Raw genomic sequence first — 25,071 nt, 5'->3', positions numbered from 1 at the left:
AAGATTAGATAAAGCTGTGTTGCATTAAAAAAAAAAAATGCTAGGGGCTCATTCTCAAAGAACATAGGATTTTATTTCCTGGACTAGGGACTGAACTATGGCCCTTGTAATGGAAGCTCGGAGTTCTAACCACTAGACTGCTGGGAAATTCCCTAAATTATGCATGTTTAAAAAGTCATTGGTGGTACTTTCTCAGTGGTCCAGGGGTTGAGTCCATCTTCCAATGCAGGGGATGTGGGTTTGATCCTTGGTCAGGGAACTAATATCCCACATGCTGAGGAGTGACTGAGCCCTTGAGCTGAGACTACTGAGCCTGCACACTGCAACTAAGATCCAGTGCAACCATAAATAAGTAAATATTTTTAAAAAGTCGTTGTTAAGCTCAAGTAAGATTGGAAGGACTAATGCCAGCAGTGGTAACCAGTTGTTCTTTCTCTGCTAGTCTTCTTATATGAGAGAACTCATAAAATGGGGTTTGGATTAGATTTAAAGAATTTCCATGGAATGGGGAACAGTGGTGAAAGGGAATATTAATTTTATATGTAATGTTTACATTTTTAAACATGTGGAATGTATTCCTTTATTTTCTTTATGATTAACATTAATAAAAATAAAGGATTGCTAGACATGCATTGTTGGATCAAATGCTTTTCTATTGATGCATGTCAGTAGAATGGGTAGCCATGTTGAGAAATATTAAATGCAGTACTTAGAGGTGAGGTGGTGAGTAGGGAGAAAAGACTTTCATACGGTGGTGGTTTAGTCACTAAGTTGTGTCCGACTCTTGCAACCCCATGGACTGTAGCCTGCCATTCTCTTCTGTCCATGGTATTCTCCAGACAAGAATACTGGAGTGGGTTGCCATTTCCTTCTCCAGGGGATCTTCCTGACCCAGAAATCGAACCCAGGTCTCCTGCCTTGCAGGCAGTTGATTTATCGACTGAGCTATGAGGGAAGCCCCTAATTTTAATTTTAGAAAAAAAGGTTTTTTTGGATAAAAATCTTTCTCCTGCGATTGCTTACCCTAATTAACTGAGTCAGTTATTGTATATGGCAAGCAATTGAATCTTTTCCAGGACTATTGTTTTACTTGCCCTAACTGGTCATGCTTTTCAAGATAATCACTTCCTAGTTAGTTTTCTTATCTGCCTGGGAAAGTCACATTTTTTGTCTTTTTTTTTTTTTTAAGGAGTCAGGGTTGCAAAATTGACCTTTATCCCCATTGTAATATATTTTAAAAGTTGAGGAAATATCTTTATACCAAAAGACCTTGCTAGAATAAATTACCTTTGACTCTTGTTTATACTACATAGCCAGATCTCAGTGTGATGGCTTTAATTAAGCCAAGTTTCTTTTTCTGGTGGGTGATATAAATTAATGCAGTAACCTGCTTTGGTGCCTTTAAAAGCTTCATTACAAAATTGTGCTTGACTGGATATACAGTGCTAAACAATAGTAATGCTATACTTTTGCATTTTTCTTAGCTTAAAATTCAAACTAGAGAAAATATATTTGGACCATTTAACCCTGTAACTAACACTCATTTTTGCTGGATTTCCAGGCTTCTATGTGTTTACTGTTGTGTTTGTTTCACCTACGGCAAAATAGTTACAGGAACACTCCTTCTCCAGGGGAACTTCCCAACCCAGGGATCGAACCCCGGTCTCCCTCATTGCAGGCAGACGCTTTAACCTCTGAGCCACCAGGAAGCCCCTAACAGGAATACAGATTGCTGTTATTTCCCAAGAGGTTTTTTGTTTTGCTTTGTTTTCTAGAATCAACCTAGAAATATCTTAGTTTCCAATTCAAGTTTTACATTTTCTTTCCATTTTGATAATTTTACTTGTTTCTTTAAACACTATTTCAAGTACTTAAATCTCTGTGTTTGGTAGAAAATATACTTTTTAGTTTATCCACTGTTCTAGTAAGTAAGACTCCTAGCAAGTTTTTTTGTTCTTTAGAAGCTTTTTTTAAATTGAGATAAAATTCACACACCATAAAATTCACTCTTTTAACATTACAATTCACTGGGTTTTAGTATCATCGTAAGGTTGTATTATCCTACCATCACTGCTATGTAACTCCAGTGTATTTTCATCATTCCAAGTTACTTAGATTATAACTAGTATGTATCAGTTTTCTTGTCTATCTTTTAGTTTTTTTGTTTTGATCAGTGTGTGAGACTGAAAACAGTAAGGCAGGAAACTATAGTGAAAGACTTATGAGACATTAACCCAGTGCAATTTGTAGAGCTGGTTCCAAGTCAACTACAAAAAGGTGTTTTTATCCATCATCTCCATATTCCCAGCATCTAAATTATTTCAAAGTAGGTTCCAGGTAGATACATTTGTCTGCAGATACTTCAGTATGTATTTCAACACCAGTTATTGACATACCATACTTTCCCCCTCTTTATCATTGTTAACTTAGATGCCCATTTTCACATGGGTCTCTGTCTGTTTTCTTTTCTAGTACTCATTTGTCCATTCCTATACCAGTACCACATTGTTTTATTTACCATAGCTTTGTAGTATGTTTTGCTACCTGGTAAACATTAACTCTTATGCAGAGTACATCATGAGAAATGCTGGGCTGGAAGAAGCACAAGCTGGAATCAAGATTGCAGGGAGAAATGTCAATAACCTCAGATATGCAGATGACACCACCCTTATGGCAGAAAGTGAAGAGGAACTAAAAAGCCTCTTGATGAAAATGAAAGAGGAGAGTGAAAAGGTTGGCTTAAAGCTCAACATTCAGAAAACGAAGATCATGGCATCTGGTCCCATCACTTCATGGGAAATAGATGGGGAAACAGTGGAAACAGTGTCAGACTTTATTTTGGGGGCTTCAAAACCACTACAGATGGTGACTGCAGCCATGAAATTAAAAGACACTTACTCCTTGAAAGGAAAGTTATGACCAACCTAGATAGCATATTGAAAAGCAGAGACATTACTTTGCCAACAAAGGTCCATCTAGTTAAGACTTTGGTTTTTCCAGTGATCATCTATGGATGTGAGAGTTGGACTGTGAAGAAGCCTGAGCGCCGAGGAATTGATGCTTTTGAACTCTGGTGTTGGAGAAGACTCTTGAGAGTCCCTTGGACTGCAAGGAGATCCAACCAGTCCATTCTAAAGGAGATCAGCCCTGGGATTTCTTTGGAAGGACTGATGCTAAAGCTGAAACTCCAGTACTTTGGCCACCTCATGTGAAGAGTTGACTCATTGGAAAAGACTCTGATGCTGGGAGGGATTGGGGGCAGGAGGAGAAGGGAACAACAGAGGATGAGATGGCTGGATGGCATCGCTGACTCCATGGATGTGAGTCTGGGTGAACTCCGAGAGTTGGTGATGGACAGGGAGGCCTGGCGTGCTGTGATTCATGGGGTCGCAAAGAGTTGGACACGACTGAGCGACTGAACTGAACTGACATAGTGGAGCTAAAATTTGAGTCTGAGTTCTGACGTCTAAGTCAGAACACATTGAGGCTTTTCTGAAAAGGGAAACTATTGTTCACAAATTTTGTTCCTTGTTGTTTGAGATCATTTACATTGTATTTTCTCAGTTTTAATCTTCATTATAACCCCTTAGGTATTTTGAACTTAAGTCTGTTATGTTTTAAGTGATTTTAAGTTTGTAAGTTGAATTTCAGTATTGACAATACCAGCATTTTCGTGTAAAAAGCGTGCTTTTTGTTTTCCCAAGTGAGTCTATGTATGGGGTAAAACCTCTGTGTTTGAAATTTGGTATTTTTGGTACTATGCCATTAGATGGCATATGAGAAAGACATTTATCACATTTGATTATGCACATTGTGTTTTTGTCATTGCTGTAATTTTTTAAAATTGCAGTTCATAATGTTAATAAGAAGACAAGAAGGCATAAACTAGGAAGAGGGCTTCCTAATGTTGGCTTGTCTTATCCTCTGCCAACACTCTAAATTGTTCCATGTAAAATAAAAGTTATTCTTGTAAGGTTAAGAGATTTGTGGTAAGGGCTTCCTTTTACTCAGCTGACTGCAGTAACATTCAAGTGTTCTGTGCATTATGTGCTTTATTATGTATTAGGTTTACTGTGTGTTAAATGCTTGGTAACCTTAATCCGTGCCTGACGTACTTCCCAGCACATGGTGGGTCCTTGGTTAAAGTTTAATGATCGTGAATAATGAAATGACTTATAAAAGCCTTGAAACTTTGGAGTGAATTTCCACTCTACTTTATAAAGACTTATGAAACATTTCCAAACTCTTGTATTTATGAAATGTTTAATGCACATCTCCAAAGCACTATGCCTAAAATGAAAGTGGATTAGTATTTGGGAGAAAAATGGAAGAAATTAAAATACTGTGTCTTTTTAAAAAATATTTTTTCATAAGCACAATATATATCCACCATGTTGTTTTTCTATAATAAATTTCTGAAACATTGTTTCAATAGTTTTGGGTGGTTTTTTTTTGGTAGTAATTAGGTAGTATTTTTAAAGGGTATAGTCTCAGAATGAAAAATTGCTTTTACATGCTGGCTTTCATAGACTGTTTCTTATTTAAATAAAAACCTTTTGTGAAAAGTAGAAATTCAGATTGAAAAGATAACTGTTGGGCCTCTAGGCATTTTCTTTCCTTTCTTTCTTATATTTATTAAGTATTTCTTTGTTTTATACCCCTCTCCCACTTTCATCAATATGTTTACGTATTTGCTCAGTCCTAGTGTGCACATGAAGTAGTTCTGGAATTGCTAACCCATACTCTTCTGACAAATAACTTGCTTCAGTTCAGTTCAGTTCAGTCGCTCAGTCGTGTCCGACTCTTTGCGACCCCATGAATCGCAGCACGCCAGGCCTCCCTGTCCATCACCAACTCCCAGAGTTCACTCAGACTCAGGTCCATCGAGTCTGGATTGATGCCATCCAGCCATCTCATCCTCTGTCGTCCCCTTCTCCTCCTGCCCCCAATCTCTCCCAGCATCAGAGTCTTTTCCAATGAGTCAACTCTTCTCATGAGATGGCCAAAGTACTGGAGTTTCAGCTTTAGCATCATTCCTTCCAAAGAAATCCCAGGGCTGATCTCCTTCAGAATGGACTGGTTGGATCTCCTTGCAGTCCAAGGGATTCTCAAGAGTCTTCTCCAACACCACAGTTCAAAAGCATCAATAATTTGCTTACCAGAGTACAATATTGTATACAGTTCTTTTTGTCTTTATCTCTACAAAATACTGTTTTCCAAAGTTACTTAATTTTTTTCTTCCTTGTCTCCTACATAGGTTACGTTTTCCATTTGTAACAGAGTTGGGTTACATTTCATCTTGGGTTCATTTCATATTCTGATTAATTTGAACCATTTATTTTTGAGGAGATGTAAAACATTATCGTGGTTCAGAGTCAGAAGTATGTCAAAGGGTGTACTTGGAGAGCTGTCAGTTCCAGTCCCTTTTATCTCATTCCTGTTTTCTCTTCCTTCCATCTCATTTCCACCTACCCCTTGTTAGGTAACCAACCTCGTTAATTTCTAATTTATCTCTCCTCTCTTTTTCTATACAAATGAGCAAATATGTTTTTCTCTCTCTTTTTTTTTTTCCCAGAAAGGGTAGTGTACTCTAGCTACTCCATTGTGCTTTGATTTAATACTATATCTTATTATATTAATAATAAAGATATTAATACATGAATAATATATCCAGTTTATCCCCTTATCAGTTTCTAGAATGCTTTGAATTCTTTTTAAGAGCTAATTCTTTATAGTACTCTGTTCCATAGATGTGCCATAGTTTGTTCAACCATTCTTTGTTGAAGAATGGGGCATTCTTTGTTGAAGAATTTGGGCATTCAAGTTGTTTCCAGTAGTTTGCAGTTAGACTGCTGCAGTGAATAGATTTGAGTGTATATATTTTTGTTTAGTTGAGATGTATTTTCAGGGTAAATTCACAAGCGTGGGATTGCTGGGTAAAACAGTAAGTGGGTATGTTTTAATGTTAGTTATAGTAAAATTAACATCTGAAAAAGTTGTATCTCTTTGTGTTCTCACAAGCGCAATGAGGGTGCCTGGTTCCCACAGCCTTGTCAGAATGTGCTGTCCTAACAATACTTTTTTATTATCCCCAAGCTGATGGGTGGGAATGGTATTAAAACATTTTAATTTACATCTCCATTGAACATCTTTTCATAGGTTTTAGGGCCATTTTTCTGTCTTTGTTGTGCTCTTTACCAAAGGACTGTGGGCTTCCCTGGTGGCTCAGTTGGTAAAGAATCGGCCTGCAATGCAGGAGATCCCGGTTTGACTCCTGGGTTGTGAAGATCCACTGGAGAAGGGATAGGCTACTCACTCCAGTGTTCTTGGGCTTCCCTGGTGGTTCAGCTGGTAAAGAATCTACCTGCAATGCGGGAGACCTGGGTTTGATCCCTGGGTTGGGAAGATGCCCTGGAGAAGGGAAAGGCTACCCACTCCAGTATTGTGGCCTGGAGAATTCCTGCATCTGGAGGATCACAGATGGACACGACTGAGCCACTTGGACTTTCACTTTCACCAAAGGACTGTACTGTTTGCATACTGTGTTACTCAGCTTCAGCTTGCTAGGACAGCAGTACTTTATAGAAACCAGACACTCAATATGCCTTTTCTCTTTCAGATCTTCCGTGGTGGCTTATTTTAATTCGGCAGAAAGCCTTGGTGGGCAAACTTCCAGGAGACCATGAAGTCTGTAAAGTAACCAAAATTGCTGTACTATCACTTTCTGAAATGGAACCTCAGGATCTTGAGCTAGAGGTAAGGTGAAGTTTCAGGAAATTTCATGGCAACTTGATATGGGTGTAATGGCAACCATGAGGATTTGATTTAATAGACCAGAATCATAGAGTTCTAGCGCTGGGTATCTTTAGAGTAATTGAGTCCTGTGTTTTCAGACTTTGGTGTGGAACCTTTGTTTTAAAATCTATGAAAGCCAGTAAGTTAAGATGCATAGAAGCAGAGTTGCACTGGTTGAGGTGGTGATGGGGGAAGAGCTTCTCCTTGGGGCCCTTCCTACTTTGCCTTTGCTGGAAACCCACCTCTGCTTCTGGGGACTCCTGTGTGTGTTAGGCACGCAGTTGTGTCTGACTCTTTGCAACACCATGGACTGAAGCCCACCGGACTCCTCTGTCCATGGGATTCTCCAGTCAAGAATACTGGAGTGGGTTGCCATTTCCTTTTCCAGGGGATCTTCCCGACCCAGGGATCGAACTCAGGTCTCCCGCATTGCAGGCAGATTCTTGACCGTCTGAGTCACTATAGCACAATTTGAAAACTGATTTAGGGTGAGGAGAGTCAGGAGGTTAGATTTAACTTCTACTGTACCTTCTTTTGGAGAAGGCAATGGCACCCCACTCCAGTACTCTTGCTTGGAAAATCCCACGGACGGAGGAGCCTGGTAGGCTGCAGTCCATGGGGTCGCTAAGAGTCAGACACGACTGAGTGACTTCACTTTCACTTTTCACTTTCATGCATTGGAGAAGGAAATGGCAGCCCACTCCAGTGTTCTTGCCTGGAGAATCCCAGGGACGGGGGAGCCTGGTGGGCTGCCATCTATGGGTTCGCACAGAGTCGGACACGACTGAAGTGACTTAGCATAGTATCTTCTTTTATCTATATGTCTTGAAATTTTTCTTTCTTTTTTTTTTTTTTTAGAAAACCAACATGTTTATTGGGATGGGGGAGGGATAAGTTGGAAGATCAGGATTGACATATACACACTACTATATATAAAACATGGCACAGGGAACTCTACTTATTACTCTGTAATGGGATATGTGGGGAAAGAATCTGAAAAGTGGATATGCTGCTGCTGCTGCTGCTAAGTTGCTTCAGTTTTGTCTGACTCTGCGCGACCCCATAGATGGCAGCCCACCAGGCTCCCCTGTCCCTGGGATTCTCCAGACAAGAACACTGAGCTATATTTCTCTTGTAATTTTTTTTCTTAAAGTTGGGTTTTTGTTTTTTTGTTTTTTTTTAAAGAAGAAAAAAAAAAAAAAAAACCCTGACCTATTAGACTTTCATTTTCTAAAAGGAAACCAGGCCCACAAGTTGAGTAAGTTAGGGCCAAGATAATGAGATTGCCCGGGGCCAGTGTTTGTCTCCACACTGGCAGAAATAACCCCTGAAAGCACTTGTATCATGCCTACTATCAGTGTGGGGATGTGGCATCTAGGGGTGTCATCACGCTGTCATAGCCCTGGCCTAATTTGATCACTGTGTGGTGTACCAGACAGGCCCTGAGGGTTAAATGGATAATCACATTTCATCCGTTGGGCCATCCTGTGAAGTAGGCATTGTTAGAATCCATGTTGCACAGGTGAAGAGAGAAGGCTTGGCAAGGATTAACCACACAGCTGGCTCGTGGTGCATCCAGACCTGGACTTAGGCCGTCTGTTCCTGGATCCCTCTGCTGGGCTTGCCTCCCTGTTACCTGAACCGCAGGTAACAGGTAGCATAGTGTCCACTGCCCCACAACTCAGTATGTGTTTTCTAGGCTGAATGTTGGGGAAGGAAATTGAGGCACAGGGTTAAATTATTTAAAAAAATACATACAGGCATATCTTGGAGATACTATGAGTTTGGTTCCAGACCATTGCAATAAAGCAAATAATTATAATAACATGACTTTTTTGGTTTTTCAGTGCATATACGAGATATGTATATATTACACTATAGTCTGTTAAGTGTACAAGAGCATTATGCCTAAAAAAAAAAAAATACCTTAATTTAAAAATACTACTGCTAAGATACTAAATGTGTGCTTAGTCACTCAGTCATGTCTGACTGTTTGTGATCCCATGAACTACAGCCTGCCAGGCTCCTCTGTCCATGGGGATTCTCCAGGCAAGAATACTGGAGTGGGTTGCCATGCCCTCCTCCAAGGAATCTTCCCAACCCAGGGATTGAACCCACGTCTCCCACATTGTACACGGATTCTTTACCATCTGAGCTACCAGAGAAGCCCTCACCACCATCTGAGTTTTCAGGGAGTCAGTCTTTTCACAGTAATATCAAAGATCACCATAACAAATATGATGATAATGAGAAAGTTTGAAATCTTGTGGGAAATTACCAAAATGGGAGACGCATGAAGTGACCAAATGCTGCTGGAAAAACAGTACCAGTAAACCTGTTCATTGTGATTGCCACAAACCTCTTTTTTTTTTCCCCTTATAAAGCATCTGTAAAGCACAATAAAACAGGGTATGCGGTAACAATATAGTAATTTTTGTGCTTCAGATCTTTCTGGAAGTTTGACAGTCTAACAGACCAGTATTAAAATGAATTTAGGAGGACACTGATACTCTGTTATAGGAATAAAAAAAAAAAGATTCAAGTACTTATTTCCTTTGATTGGTACTAGAGATAGAATACTATTCACTATTGCTGATCCTCAGACAAGTAACTTTGGTGGCAGTTGGGCCTGTTAAAAACAAGTGTTTTGCAGTTTTTGTTTTCATTTTATTTTAGCAAAGAGCAGACTAAAAAAATTTTATCCATTGATTAAGCCAGTAAACTTGTGTCTTTTGGATGACTGCTGACAAATTGAAAGATCAGCCTGGCTTCTGTCACCAGTCTTGGCCTTGAGTGTGAGCACTCCTTGGGTAGCGTGCTGGTTTGAGCAGTAAGCTGGGGGCCTGGACAGTTAGAGCAGAGACCAGCTCCTCAGCACCTTGGTCACCTGTTAGTCATCAGTTTGCACATCTGGCACCCCCAATTCTGGGGAAATGAACTATCCTCACCCAGAGGCCTGCATAGGATGCCTAGTGGACTTTTCAGGAAGATGCTCTTCGTGGCCATCAGTCTGTATCATTTGAGATTGTTGTTGTTGTTCAGTCACTAAGTCATGTCCGACTCTTTGCAGTCCCATGGACTGCAGCTCACCAGACTTTGCTGTCCTTCACCATCTCCCAGAGTTTGTTCAAACTCATGTCTGTTGAATCAGTGATGCTATCTAACCATCGCATCCTCTGCCACCCCCCCTCTCCTTTTGCTTCCAGTCTTTCCCAGAATCAGGGTTTTTTTCCAGTGAATTGGGTCTTCGCATCAGGTGGCCAAAGCATTGGAGCTTCAGCTGACTATTGTATAGATGGTGGGTGGTGGAGGGGGAGGAATCTTTAGGTAATAACATTTAGTGGAATTTTAAAACAACAAAAAAAATGTGACCGTGATGACAGCTTTTAAAATGTCTTCATTCTGAAGACTTTTCCTTTTTTTTCTTGACACTCTCAAGTGAATGAGATCATCCTCACATGCAAATGAAAATGAGATAGTCCCACATAGCTGAGTGTTTTTACTGTACTGTTGGACCATCTGAGCGATGGCATTTGCCAGGGTACTAAAGGTACAGTCCATGTTAAGAGCTGGAAATATATAATGACCCTTGCTAATTAGGGATAAACGTGATTATAGATAAAGTATTTCCAGATCCCAATTTAGTGATAGTTTGGCATTGGTTTCTCTCAAGAGAATATAATTTCAGAAATTTGCATTTAAGCCTTTTTTCCCCTTCCTTTAATCCTGTTTTCTGTTAATGCAGCTTTATGACAGTGAACAATAGAAGGGCAAAGAACAGCTCTGCTGAAAATCACAAACTGTTTGCTTATTTTCTGACATGTTAATTTAAATTTTTGGTATTCTTATTCTAGTTTCCATATAATGCCAGTTAAAAAGAGCATTTAGAAGCATGATAAATTTTTGTGGGGCTTTTTATTTTTGATTATATAGTAATTGTAACTGAGGAGGAGGAAAAATATTCTCCCACATAGAAATGATCAATGTCAATATTCTGGTTTTTAAAAACAATTTAGTTTTAATTGAAGGATAATAGCTTTACAATATTGTATTGGTTTCTGTCATAGGGATACATGTGTTCCCTGCTTTCCATTTGTCTCCAGCTCTTTGGAGGAGCAATATTTCAAATTTTCAGGGTAGTTTTTATATTTTGCATCTTTGTATATTTTTCCTACTTCTTTTAGTTAAAAAATTCCTGTTATTTTTCATGACCATATGTATCTTATGCACAGAAGACTTTCTTAAATGAAGCTGACTCTTAGGTCTTCTTGAAAGTGAAAGTTGCTCAGTCATACTCAACCCTTTGGAACCCCATGGACTACACAGTCCATGGAGTTCTCCAGGCCAGAATACTGGAGTGTGTAGCCTTTCCCTTCTCCAGGGGATCTTCCCAATCCAGGGATCAAACCCAAGTCTCCTGCATTGCAGGCAGATTCTTTACCAGCTGAGCCACAGGGGAAGACCAAGAATACTGGAATGGGTAGCCTATCCCTTCTCCAGTGGCTTCCCAACCCAGGAATCAAACTGGGATCTCCTTCATTGCAGGCAGATTCTTTACCAATCCTGCATTACAGGTGGATTCTTTACCAACTGAGCTATCAGGGAAGTCTAGGGCTTCTTAGTATGTCTTTATAATTTGGACATCTGTGTCTGTGTTTGAATACCCACTGCTTTCTACCTTTCCCCTCAGGACCCCTGGGCTCTTTATTGTGGTCACTGTTCTCAGATTTTCAAGGACCTCATCTGTCTTCTGTCATTGGAGCAGAAGCATTTTGTAACAGAGTTGGGAATTACTAGTATTTCTAGTTTTCTACCCCAGTAGACTTTTTACTTTACTTGTATGGCTTATTATGTTTGCCAATTCTTAAAATAATTTTCATACTATACAGTTCATCCATTTAAAGCACATAATTCAGTGGTGTTTAGTATATTCACAGATTTGTAACCATCACTGCAGTTAATTTTAGAACATTTTCATGACTATAAAAATAACCCTGCACTCATTAGCAGTCACTCATTTTCCTCCAAACCCCAGGCAAATCCTAGGCAACCACTAATCTACTTTCTTTGTCTATATAAATTTGCCTGTTCTGAACAGTTCTTCTACATGGCATAAAATATGTAGCCTTTTGTGCCCAGTTTCTTTTATTTAGCACCGTGTTTTCAAGGTTCATGCTTATTGTAGCATGGGTCAGTACTTAATTTCTTCTTATCCCTTTGTATGGATATACCACATTTTATTTATCCTTTCATCAGTTGATGGACGTTGGGGTTGTTTTCACTTTGGAGCTGTTTGTGAATAATATTGCTGTATATTTATATACAAGTTTCTGTACATAACAAAACTTGTACATTTATGTATAAGTTTTGGGTGGACATTGTTTTCATTTCTCTAGTGAGAAAAAGAAATTCTATACCTAGGAATGGAATTGCTGTATTATATAGTAACTCTGGGTTTAACCTTTTGAGGATCTGCCAGACTGTTTTTCAAAGCAGTGTGCCATTTAAAAAAGAAAAGATCTATACAAGGATATGAAGAATCTTTGGAGTTCAAATAGATGAGAACATAGATATTCTTTCTTTTGGAAAAACATCCTTTAAAGTTTTATAGGCTTATGTTCCATGTCTGCATATCTTATTTGCTGTATCTCATTGCTCTAATAGATAACTGCATCATTTTCCATATTTGGTTTCCCATTAGACATCTGTTTAAAATTTTAGCTCCTGATGGACATAAATAGATATCAACTTATAAAGTAAAATCATTTATTTTCCTTTCCCTATACAGCAGCAGCAGCAACATCAGCCCTTAATCTTGGTTGTGAACTCTAAGTGGTTAGAGCAGTAGAAATACTAGGGGAGCACTGTGGTGCTGTGGTTGTGGTTTTCTTTTTGAGATTGTGTGTATCGATGTTGTGATAAGGGCCTAAGCACATATTATGCAGAACTGGCTGGGCCTCTGGAAAAGGGAAGGTGATCTTACTGTACACGCTGTGTGTTGTAATCCCAAGAGTTCTGTCTAAACAAAGCATTTTAGGACTGGAAGGAATTCCAAGAAGTTATTTTCTATATTCTTATTTCTTGGTAGGACTGAACTTAACCTTTAAAAAAAGATAGTGAACCTGTTTGCAGTGCAGCAATGGAGAGCCAGCCAGAGCACAGATGTGTGGACATGGTGTGGGGGTCGGGGGAGGAGAGGGTGGGATGAAAGGAGAGAGTAGCAAAGAAACACATACGTTACCATACACAAAATAGATAGATGGGAATTTGCTGTATGATTCAGGGAACTCAAACCAGGCTTCTGGGGCAACCTAGAGGGTTAGGGTAGGGTGGGAGGTGGGAGGGAAGTTCAAGAGGGAGGGGACATATGTATACCTGTGGCTGAGTCATGTTGATATATGGCAGAAACAACACGATGTTATAAAGCAATTATCCTTCAATTAAAAATAAATGAATTTATAAAATGAGATAGTGGTCATGCTTTCTTTTCTAAAGTTAACTATATATATATGCTGACTGTCACAAGTGCTCAGCCATGTCCGACTCTTTGCAACCCCATAGACTGTAGCCCACCAGGCCCCTCTGTCCATGGGATTTTTTTCCAGGCAAGAATACTGGAGTGGGTTGGCATTTCCTTCTTCAGGGGATCTTCCTGAACTAGGGATAGAACCTGGGTCTCTTGCATCTCCTGCATTGGCAGGCAGGCAGATTCTTTACCACTATCTATATATACAGGTGATTCTAAAATATTAATTGAAAATTTTTATGTTTAAAGTAATTTTAAATTTCTCTTTAGAAAAATCAACTTATCGCTTCTTGGCCTTTTGGCTAAGATCAAGTGTAGTACAGTAAACTACATTTTTAACTTTTCAAAAAAAAAAAGAAAAATCAACTTTAAGAGAGATGGTGTGGTGACTTGATGCTCTGCTGTGCATATCACAATCCTTATCTGAAACCTTTGAGGCTAAATTTAGTTTAGAATTCAGGTTTTGAGGGCTTTCCAAAAGGTTATTCCATGTATTTTATTATATGGGCAGTTAGTCTGGGATGTTACCCTACAAAACTACACATTCATATTTCTTAAAGAATCAGATAAATGTTCATTCTGAGGAAGGTAAATGATGACTATAAATAGCCTCTCTTTTGGGGTTATTTTATCATTAGATGAGCTTGTAGCAAACTTTAAAAATACCCTTTCAAGTTTTAGCATTTTTTGAAGTTGTTGGTAAGGAAGTTAAGGGATATTGAGCCTCTGTCAGCTCTGTTCCAAGCCCAGGAGGAGAGTAGATTAAAAAAAGAGAAAAGAAAAACAAGGAAGACATTGCCAGGCCTAGAGGGAAACTGCATCTTATCTTCATGGACCAAAAATGGAATAGCAGCTTAAATAGAGGCCATAGGCCTCCTAGGTTCTGGGTCCATAAGTAGGCAGTGGTGGGTGGAGATTTGGTCTACACAGTGAAAAAAAGTGAAAGTGTTAGTCACTCAGTCTTGTGACTCTTTGCGACCCTATGGACTGTAGCCCACCAGGCTCCTCTGTCCATAGGATTCTCTAGGCAAGAATACTGAAGTGGGTAACCATTCCCTTCTCCAGGTGATCTCTACACAATAAAGGGAACTAAATGGAAGCCTGGAACCCTTTTCAGTACTTGAAGCCTGGAGTGCTTCAAGTGGTGCTGGAGTGGACTCCCCAGTTCATGAAAGGAGGCTGTTAGGTTTTGTGCTCTAAGTGGGATGATTGTGCATAAAAGAAGTCTGTTAAGCCAGTAGCACCTCCCTCGAGAAGCAATGGTTTAGGCAAAAGATACGGATCTGAATTAACACAATAGCAATCAACATGAAATAGTTGGGGTTGATAGAAGAAACTTTATCAGGGAGAGTAACGGAAGATGACTCGAAGGTTTCTTGCTTAAGTGGTACAGTTGGTGGTATTGCCTGAGATAGGGCATACCAGAGAAGGAACAAGATTTGTGAAATAGATGTTGGTCAGTTTTGGAGATGCTGAACTTGAGAGACTAGTGTCAATAGTGGGGAAATGTATTTTGGGGTCATGAGCTCAGAGCAAAAGAGTAGAGTTAGAAATGTGGAGTTAAACATCAGTTCAGTTCAGTCACTCAGTTGTATCCGACTCTTTGTGACCCCATGAATTGCAACATGCCAGGCCTCCTTGTCCATCACCAACTCCCAGAGTTCACCCAAACTCATGTCCATCGAGTCAGTGATGCCATCCAGCCATCTCATCCTCTGTCGTCCCCTTCTCCTCCTGCCCCCAATCCCTCCCAGCATCAGAGTCTTTTCCAATGAGTCAACTCTTCTCATGAGGTGGCCAAAGTACTGGAGTTTCAGCTTTAGCGTCAGTCCTTCCAGTGAACACCCAGGACTGATTTCCTTTAGAATGAACTGGTTGGATCTCCTTGCAGTCCAAGGGACTCTCAAGAGTCTTCTCTAACACCACAGTTCAAAAGCATCAATTCTTCTGCGCTCAGCTTTCTTGACAGTCCAACTCTCACATCCATACATGACCACTGGAAAAACCATAGACTTGACTAGACAGACCTTTATTGGCAAAGTAATGTCTCTGCTTTTGAATATGCTATCTAGGTTGGTCATAACTTTCCTTCCAAGGAGTGAGCGTCTTTTAATTTTGTGGCTGCAATCACCATCTACAGTGATTTTGGAGCCCCCCAAAATAAAGTCTGACACTGTTTCCACTGCTTCCCCATATATTTGCCGTGAAGTGATGGGACCAGATGCCATGATCTTCATTTTCTGAATGTTGAGCTTTAAGCCAACGTTTTCACTCTCCTCTTTCACCTTTATCAAGAGGCTTTTTAGTTCCTCTTCACTTTCTGCCATAAGGATGGTGTCATCTGCATATCTGAGATTATTGATATTTCTCCCGGCAATCTTGATTCCACCTTGTGCTTCTTCCAGCCCAGCGTTTCTCATGATGTACTCTGCATATAAGTTAAATAAGCAGGGTGACAATATACAGCCCTGATGTACTCCTTTTCCTATTTGGAACCAGTCTGTTGTTCCATGTCCAGTTCTAACTGTTGCTTCCTGACCTGCATATAGGTTTCTCAAGAGGCAGGTCAGGTGGTCTGGTATTCCCATCTCTTTCAGAATTTTCCACAGTTTATTGTGATCCATGCAGTCAAAGGCTTTGGCATAGTAAATAAAGCAGAAATAGATGTTTTTCTGGAACTCTCTTGCCTTTTTGATGATCCAGCAGATGTTGGCAATTTGATCTCTGGTTCCTCTGCCTTTTCTAAAACCAGCTTGAACATCTGGAAGTTCACAGTTCACGTATTGCTGAAGCCTGGCTTGGAGAATTTTGAGCATGACTTTACTAGCGTGTGAGATAAGTGCAGTTGTGCAGTAGTTTGAGCATTCTTTGGCATTGCCTTTCTTTGGGATTGGAATGAAAACTGACCTTTTCCAGTCCTGTGGCCACTGCTGAGTTTTCCAAATTTGCTGGCATACTGAGTGCAGCACTTTGACAGCATCATCTTTCAGGATTTGAAATAACTCAACTGGAATTCCATCACCTCCACTAGCTTTGTTTGTAGTGATGCTTTCTAAGGCCCACTTGACTTCACATTCCAGGATGTCTGGCTCTAGGTCAGTGATCACACCATCGTGATTATCTGGGTCGTGAAGCTCTTTTTTGTACAGTTCTTCTTTGTATTCTTACCACCTCTTCTTAGTATCTTCTGCTTCTGTTAGGTCCATATCATTTCTGTCCTTTATCGAGCCCATCTTTGGATGAAATGTTCCCTGGGTATCTCTAATTTTCTTGAAGAGATCTCTAGTCTTTCCCATTCTGTTGTTTTCCTCTATTTCTTTGCATTGATCGCTGAGGAAGGCTTTCTTATCTCTCCTTGCTATTCTTTGGAACTCTGCATTCAGATGCTTATATCTTTCCTTTTCTCCTTTGCTTTTCGCTTTTCACTTCTTTTCACAGCTATTTGTAAGGCCTCCCCAGACAGCCATTTTGCTTTTTTGCATTTCTTTTCCATGGGGATGGTCTTGATCCCTGTCTCCTGTACAGTGTCATGAACCTCAGTCCATAGTTCATCAGGCACTCTATCTATCAGATCTAGTCCCTTAACTCTATTTCTCACTTCCACTGTATAATCATAAGGGATTTGATTTAGGTCATACCTGAATGGTGTAGTAGTTTTCCCTACTTTCTTCAATTTAAGTCTGAATTTGGCAATAAGGAGTTAAATATAGTAGTAGTTAAAATGAATATGTGTGTGTTAGTCGCTCAGTCATGTCCGACTCTTTGCGACCCTACGGACTATAGCTCACCAGGCTTCTCTGTCCATGGGATTCTCCATGCAAGAATACTGGAGTGGGTTGCCATTCCCTTCTCCAGAGGATAGAGGATGAAATTTTCTCAGCAGAGCATGAAGGATGGGCAGAGAGCTAAGGATGGAATGTCAGGAACCACCATCATGTTTAGAGGTAGAGATGCTAGACAGAGAAGGAACAGTCAGAGGTCTGGTAAGAGCCCAGAGAGATGGGTTTCATGGGGACCAGAGGAAGAGACAGCAGGAAGTGATCATTACTGCCACATTCTTTGATTTGTCCTTTTCAGTGTTGCGGGGCGCGGGGTCCTTGTTTCACTCTGCCTCAGGAATTTCACTGGGCCATCACTCCTTGATCTACCCCAATTAGACTAGCATCCTCACAGTTCCAAGGACTATGGCATAGAGATTTCAGGGTTGAGGAATGATTAAAAAAAAAAAGATTCAGTAAACTTCAGTAGTGTTAAAAGGTGGTAGGAAAGGGGCCAGTGGAGGGAGTTTGCAATAGAGTAAAGGGGAATGGATGACGGGACAAGGCCCCAGTCCTTAAGGGGAGACAGTGGGAAGCCAGCCTTGCAGAGAAAAACAACTCCCGTCCTTCTGCAAATGAGGGGAGTGTGGGTGTAGGCTAGGTGTGCTGCTACAAGATTACTTTAGAATAGCTCGATATTTAGAATAATCATCTTTGATGTATTCCTGGGGGAAAATCTTGCTGGCTTGAATGCTCTTAAGGAATAACTGTATCTGACAGATGCATAACATTCTGTTGGAACATTAAAATTGTAATAACTTATACCTAGGTTTGAGGCATGTTTTCAGACTTTTTTAAAAAAGAAAGTGCAGCAGCAGCAGGGGACTAACAGAGCTTCTTGGCTGTCTCAGGAGCTCTGCGCTAACCAACGTCGAGGGGCGTGAGGTGTATTCATGGGAGAAGGGGAGTGATGGTTTCCCAAGACTACTCTTATGACCTGTGTGTGAATCTGGAGGTTACCACTTCACATTTGTAACATCAGAGCCCATTCATTCATTTAACAAAGGTTTTTTTGTGTGACCTCCTGTACCAGGTACTGCTAAGGCCCCTGGAGATGAGTCAATAAAGCAAAGGTGTCTGGTGAACATGGGGCAGGCAGTAAACATTAAGATGATTATGTTATGTCTTATGTTGAAAAGTAATCATTGCTATGGGAAATAAAAATTGAGTGCAGTAAGAGTGGTCGGTGGAGTGCCAGGGGCGGAGATTATGGTGAGATATCTCGGGAGATGTCTGGAGGGCATCACTGACTCAATGGACATGAGTTTGAGCAAACTCTGGGAGATGGTGAAGGACAGGAAACCTGGATTGCTGCCAGTCCACGGGGTCGCAAGGAGTCAGACAAGACTGAGCAACTGAACAACATTTGGGAAGAGGACGAACAGCTAGAACAAAGGCCCCGAGGTGGAAGTAGCCCTGACGTGTGGGGAACAGCAGGTAGCTGATGTGGGTGGAGCGGAGTAAGCAAAGGGAAGAGAGCCACAGGAGATGAAGGCAGGGAGGGAAGATGAGGGTCTGGTTTTGGATGTGTTGAGTGTAAGGTGCCTGATGGAAATCCGAGTGGAAATGTTGGCGTTTGTGGTTCTAGAATTTGGGAGGAGAGCAGAGCTAGAAATATACTATTGAGAGAGAAGGATTGGTATGTCGATGGTATTTGAAGCCAGGAGACTGGATGAAATTGCTGAGAAAGTGAATGCAGATAGGACTGAACCTGGAGGTGCCAAGATGTTAGGAAGTGAAATGGTTGGGAAGGAACCAGTAAGAAAGGTAAAGAGTGCCAGTGGAAGTCAGGTGAGACAGTGTATCAGAGAGGACGAGGGACAGGGGAACTGTGTCAGATGCTACTGATCAGTTAAGATGAGGACCAGGAATCCACATTGCATTTAGCCAAGGAGACCACATGGGTCACACTGAAGATAGGTTAAGGTGGAGTGGTGAGGGCCAAAGCCAAGTTGCAGTGGGCTGGGGAGAGAACAGGAGGAGAGGAATTGGAGGCAGTGAGGGTTGTAAAGACATAGGATCCTAGCTGGCACACGAAGGTGTTAGAGGAGAGAAATATCTGTGTTTCTGTGCTGGTTGAGTGATCAGGCAGAAAGAAGGGAACAGGGAGAACTGCTGGAGCAACATCCATATGCTTTTTCTCTCTCCTTCCCCATCATGTCATGATCTGGTTAGTTTTGCTTGTGTGTGTGCTAAGTTGCTTCAGTTGTGTTTGACTCTTTGGGACCCCACAGACTATAGCCCACCAGGCTCCTCTGTCCATGGGATTCTCCAGGCAAGAATACTGGAGTGGGTTGCCATTCCCTCCTCCTCGGGATCTTCCTGACCCAGGGATCAAACCAGAATCTGGTGTGGCGCCTGCGCTGCAGGTGGATTCTTTACCTCTGAGCCACCAAGGAAAGCCTTGGAAGAAAATTTAAGTTAGTTCGAGTTTCAGCAGGATGACTGTAGATCTTTTTTACTTCCCCTTGGGTTCCCTTGTCTTCCCCTGGTAGGCCAGGAGGAATGTAAAGTTGTAGTCATGTTGTGAAACCCATGTAAATTGAGTGTTTGATAGCCAGAGCTTTAAAAAGACATAAACCCCATAAGATTGCATTACATGTAAATTTTTGGTTCAATTATCAGTCTCCATTTCCAATCTGATAAAACAGGAACAGCCTCCTTCCTTTTTTTAAAAAAATAACTTACTATCAGAACTTGAACTAGGACTTCTCTGGTGGTCCAGTGGTTAAGAATTCGCTTTGCAGTGCAGGGGACACAGGTTCAGTCCCTGGTCTGGGATGAGCCTGTGCTCTGCAACAAGAGAAGTGACCACGATGAGAAACCTGTGCACCACAACTAGAGAGCAGGCCCAGCTCGCTGCAACTTGAGAAAGCACCCCCCCCGCCCCCCCGCCAATACAGCAGTGAAGATGCAGCACAGCCAAAAACAAATAATTAATAATTAAAGGAAAAAAACCCAACTTGGACTAGTTTTTGCTCTCCTTGTTTTTCTCATCCTATTATCTAGTAATAGTTATTTTGTAAGTAAGACACTACTAATAATAAGCATATAGTAAATGTTACCTCCTAACAGGGTTCTGGCACTTAGCACAGCAATAAAACCAGTGTATTGAAAAAATGGCATTAGTCTGCATATGGTTAATAGAATCCATGTGTCCCCTTTAGAATGTTTGGTTTGTGTGTTGAGTCACATGAAATTATATGTAAAATGCTCGACTCTAACCAGATAGTTGTCTCTAGAACCTTTGTGCCTTTCTCTTGTCTAAACCTTTCCATCCTCTTCCTCACCTTTGTGGGCTGCTCATTTCCTGCAGCTCCAACTTTTTGGTTCTTCAAATTTAATCTCTGGACCCAACGAGTGTGTTTTTATGCTGATTTTATCAGTGTGTATGTGAGGATAGAAGGGGAAAGAGTAGTTGAAATGTCCAGATTTTAAGATTCCTAATAGAGCAGACTCTTGGCATCTTCTCACCCAAAACACTCCACTAACTAGCATTAATATTTAGCACGTATTGCTGTAAAGAAATGTTCCTAGAGCATAGAAAATGTGTATATTGCAATAATTTTAATCTTGTGTGCCTGTACATACTCAATTCTCTTCCGTCGTGTTCAACTCTGCAACCCCATGGACTGTAGCCCACCAGCCTCCCCTGTCCATAGGATTTATCCATGGCAAGTATACTCAAGTGGGTTGCCATGCCTTCCTCTAGGGGATCTTCTCCACCCCAGAGCCTCCTGCCATTGGCAGGCAGATTCTTTGCCACTGAGCCACGTGGGAAATCTTAAATGCCAATTTGTAAAGCTTTAATGAACCCCAACCAGAGCATTTTATTCTTCAGTTATATTAGATAAGAGCTTACTATAACCCCCAAGTATGTCCTGCCCTGTATTTTTCGCCTGTGCTCTGCTGTAGCTTTCTAATCCTTGAAACCACAGCTGTGTTTTCTAATATCAGTGGACTGCTTGGTCATTTTACTTGCTCTTGAGGTTTTAACCACAATGCTTGAGCAGTAGCTACACTTGTGCACTCATGCTAGAACATTTAGCAAGCAGATATTAGTAATAATGAATTCTCTTTCTCTTCCTAATTATGTAGCTCTGTAAGAAGCATCATTTTGGAATTAACAAACCAGAGAAGATTATACCATCTCCTGATGACTCAAAGTTTCTACTGAAGACCTTTACGCATATTAAATCCAATGTGTCTGCTCCTAATAAAAAGAAAGTAAGAGTTTGACTGATATGGGCTTAGAATTCATCTTCGATTAGTTTTAAATGGAGGGGCGACTTTCCTGCTGGGAGACTTATTTTCAGACTACTCATCATCTTAAAGCACTGTCCCTGCATGTCCTTGGGATTATTTTTCACTTTTCTCCTAGGGAGTTGTGTGGTATCCACATAATGTCTTGCATTTAATTCCTGCAGTAATAGTGGATACATTTCTTATAGGTTAAGGAAAGTAAAGAAAAGGAGAAGCTGGAGAGAAGATTACTCGAGGAGTTGCTGAAGATGTTCATGGACTCGGAATCCTTTTACTATAGCTTGACCTACGACCTGACCAATTCAGTGCAAAGGCAAAGCGCTGGGGAGGACCCCCGTCCCCTCTGGCAAAAGGTACACCTCACAGCTCAGAGCAGGGTTTGCCCCCAGAGCAATTTATGGACCTGTGTTGCCTCTGTGGGAAAACTGAAGCAACGTGTTTCTGACCTATTTGTTTTCTACCTTTTCCAGGTTGATGACCGATTTTTTTGGAATAAATACATGATACAAGACCTTACTGAGATTGGTGTGAGTAGTTGTTTCTGAAATATTCTAAGGTAGTTATAATTGTTAAGCAAATATTTTTAAGTTGTACTAAAAGAAATTTAAAAACTCACATAATGTTTTACCCTGTAGAATGGGAATCATTTAGCTAGGAAAAACCAAGGTACTGTTTTAAGGCGATTCACAGTTCAGCTATATGGCCACAGACTTATCTTTTTAGCAGGTTCCCATAGGACATTCGTAATTTAAAGATATGGAACTAAATCCATAGAGTTCCTCTAAAAGATATTTTGTTTTTACCCACTGGAAATGTTGAAGCCCAGTTTTCCTTTAATGAGATAGTGAAGTGAAGTCGCTCAGTTATGTCTAACACTTTGTGACCCCAGGGACTGTAGCCTGCCAGGCTCCTCCATCTGTGGAATTTTCCAGGCAAAAATACTGGAGTGGGTTGCCATTTTCTTCTCCAGAGGATCTTCACAGCCCAGGGATCAAACCTAGATCTCCTGCATTGCAGGCAGACTCTTTTACCGTCTGAGCCACTAGGGAATCCCAGTTATTAAATGTTCCTGTTTCCTCATTTGCATTTATTGCTGGAACAAAATTATAAATAATGAGAATGGTAATGAAAATAATGAATGTGGATAGATTCTTCGCCTCACTGTTTTCAACTCTAATCACCTTCCTGAGATCCTGTCTACAGGCTCCATAAAACAGAACTGTGAGGGGACTTGGAAGATACGGTTGTAAAAAAAAAAAAAGGGGGTGGATTTGAAGTTGATGCTGAAATCTGTATCAAGGATAGATACAGATATGGAGACAGGGGAGAAAGAGGGACAAAGAACAACTTCTCTGGAGCACTTTTCATCCTTTACTGTCCCCGGATACAGTCACTTGAGAAATTTTCTGAGTATTTTTAGTCTTAAAGACTAAGAGGAGATCTTTGCCTTTAATTAATACTTACCTAATTACATTGGATGACTTTTTAAATATTTATGGAAATGATTTTTTTTTTGGTTCATTGACTGCTTAGATTTTAGCTGGGCACAAAGCAAGACTTTGTCTAAACTAGAAAGTAGAATAGACCTTTGTGTTTCATAACTAAGTGATCAAAGTTGGTTTTACTAAAGGCTTAATACAATTGTGAGTTGAAAAGCAACCTTTAAGCTATATCTTCTTTTATACCAACAGGAATTAGCTACATTTGTTAAATCTGTACTTTAAGCAGGCAGGCATTTTAGATTTTACTCATTTAATCTTCACAGTAACCTTATGAGGTTGTTGTCTTATTTCACAAAGCAGAATGTCTGGAGGCCTGGAGAGGTTAAGTCATTCTCCTGAGTGAGGCAGTAAGTGGTGGAGCCTGAATTTGTACCCAGCCATCCAGCTCCTATGTTCTGGTCCCTCTCAGGCAGCTCTTCTTGAATGACCACCATAAAGGAAATGAAAGGCTCTGCCCCCTCCCTCCCTTCATTCCTCAGTGTTCTCCAGTAAGCAGAAAATATGATTAAAGAATGGAAAGTTTCTGCTTCTAATAAACTAGCAAGTGTGTGATGTCCACTGCTTGGATTTAAGGAAGTATAGCAGTGCTGTACAGAATAGAAATAACATGGTGTTCATATTATTTTCAGACACGAGATGTGGACTTTTGGATCATCCCCATCATCCAAGGTTTTGTGCAGATTGAAGAGCTTGTGGTTAATTATAATGAGTCATCTGACGATGAGAAAAGCAGCCCAGAGACCCCACCTCAGGAGTCCACCTGTGTAGATGACATTTACCCACGATTTCTAGTGGCTCTCATTTCACGCCGAAGTAGACACAGAGCAGGTAAGTGGAGGGCTGTAATAGTGTGCAAATCAGATCCAAGCGAGAATGGAACACTGCAGATGAATTGAAATGCTAATGGCAATAATGGATTTGGAAAAACAGTTTCAAAGTGCTCAGTGACTCTCAGTAGTGTGGTGTAATTGGGGACCAATTTTTTGGAGAGAAGTGAATGGGAGAGTGTTAACAAAAGGGGAAAGAAAAGGAGGTATATTGTGGAAAAGAGCAGTAAGTCACTTGGGATGTGCTTCTAAATACCGTTGTTCCCACTGACAGCTTGTATCACTGTAATAAATCCTTAGTGCTAGCACCTTTGGGAAAACCCTCCTCTTTTAGTTTACAGGCATTATCTCAGCTTCAACTTTTAAAAAACACTAGCGAATACAGGCATAATTTTGGGGTAAGTTGATACTGTGCTGCCAAGCAGTTGCATGTTAGATCCCCAAGGCTATCCTGAAAGACAAATGTTTTTTTTTTTTAATTTTATTTTTAAACTTTACATAATTGTGTTAGTTTTGCCAAATATCAAAATGAATCCACCACAGGTATACATGTGTTCCCCATCCTGAACCCTCCTCCCTCCTCCCTCCCCATACCATCCCTCTGGGTCGTCCCAGTGCACTAGCCCCAAGCATCCAGTATCGTGCATCGAACCTGGACTGGCAACTCATTTCTTACATGATATTTTACATGTTTCAATGTCATTCTCCCAAATCTTCCCACCCTCTCCCTCTTCCACAGAGTCCATAAGACTGTTCTATACATCAGTGTCTCTTTTGCTGTCTCGTACACCGGGTTATTGTTACCATCTTTCTAAATTCCATATATATGCGTTAGTATACTGTATTGATGTTTTTCCTTCTGGCTTACTTCACTCTGTATAATAGGCTCCAGTTTCATCCACCTCATTAGAACTGATTCAAATGTATTCTTTTTAGTGGCTGAGTAATACTCCATTAAATTTTTAAAAAAACTTTTGATTTGGTATCGGGCTGTAGCCAATTAACAGTATTGTGATAGTTTCAGGTGAACAGTGAAGGGGCTTGGTCATGCATGTACATGTATCCATTCTCCACCAAACCAGACTAATTTTTAAAATTTTTGCTGTTTTAATTTTTTTTTTAGGAATGCGTTATAAGCGAAGAGGAGTGGATAAAAATGGAAATGTTGCAAATTATGTGGAGACTGAGCAGTTAATTCATGTGCATAATCACACTCTGTCATTTATTCAGACACGAGGCTCTGTGCCTGTCTTCTGGAGCCAGGTTGGGTATAGATATAATCCAAGACCTCGGCTGGACAGAAGTAAGCCTGTCAGTTATTTGGTTTGCAAATGATGATT

General features: G+C 40.6%; 1 protein-coding gene and 1 pseudogene across 3 annotated transcripts in view; both read left to right on the top strand.

Annotated features, from left to right (window-relative positions):
* Positions 1-25,071, top strand: part of INPP5F (inositol polyphosphate-5-phosphatase F) — a 94,048-nt gene that overhangs the window by 40,860 nt on the left and 28,117 nt on the right. For all 3 annotated transcript variants that reach the window (XM_027529099.1, XM_027529100.1, XM_027529101.1), the window contains exons 3-8: positions 6,620-6,756; positions 21,238-21,366; positions 21,591-21,755; positions 21,873-21,929; positions 23,534-23,732; positions 24,855-25,034. In XM_027529099.1, coding sequence (XP_027384900.1) covers positions 6,620-6,756; positions 21,238-21,366; positions 21,591-21,755; positions 21,873-21,929; positions 23,534-23,732; positions 24,855-25,034 — 867 coding nt within the window. The remainder of the gene's footprint in view (positions 1-6,619; positions 6,757-21,237; positions 21,367-21,590; positions 21,756-21,872; positions 21,930-23,533; positions 23,733-24,854; positions 25,035-25,071) is intronic.
* On the top strand, positions 13,604-13,742 carry LOC113884739 (annotated as a pseudogene).

The sequence above is a fragment of the Bos indicus x Bos taurus genome, chromosome 26, assembly GCF_003369695.1.
Source record: "Bos indicus x Bos taurus breed Angus x Brahman F1 hybrid chromosome 26, Bos_hybrid_MaternalHap_v2.0, whole genome shotgun sequence".
Classification (NCBI taxonomy): Eukaryota; Metazoa; Chordata; class Mammalia; order Artiodactyla; family Bovidae; genus Bos; species Bos indicus x Bos taurus.
This window is presented reverse-complemented; position numbering and strand designations above follow the sequence as displayed.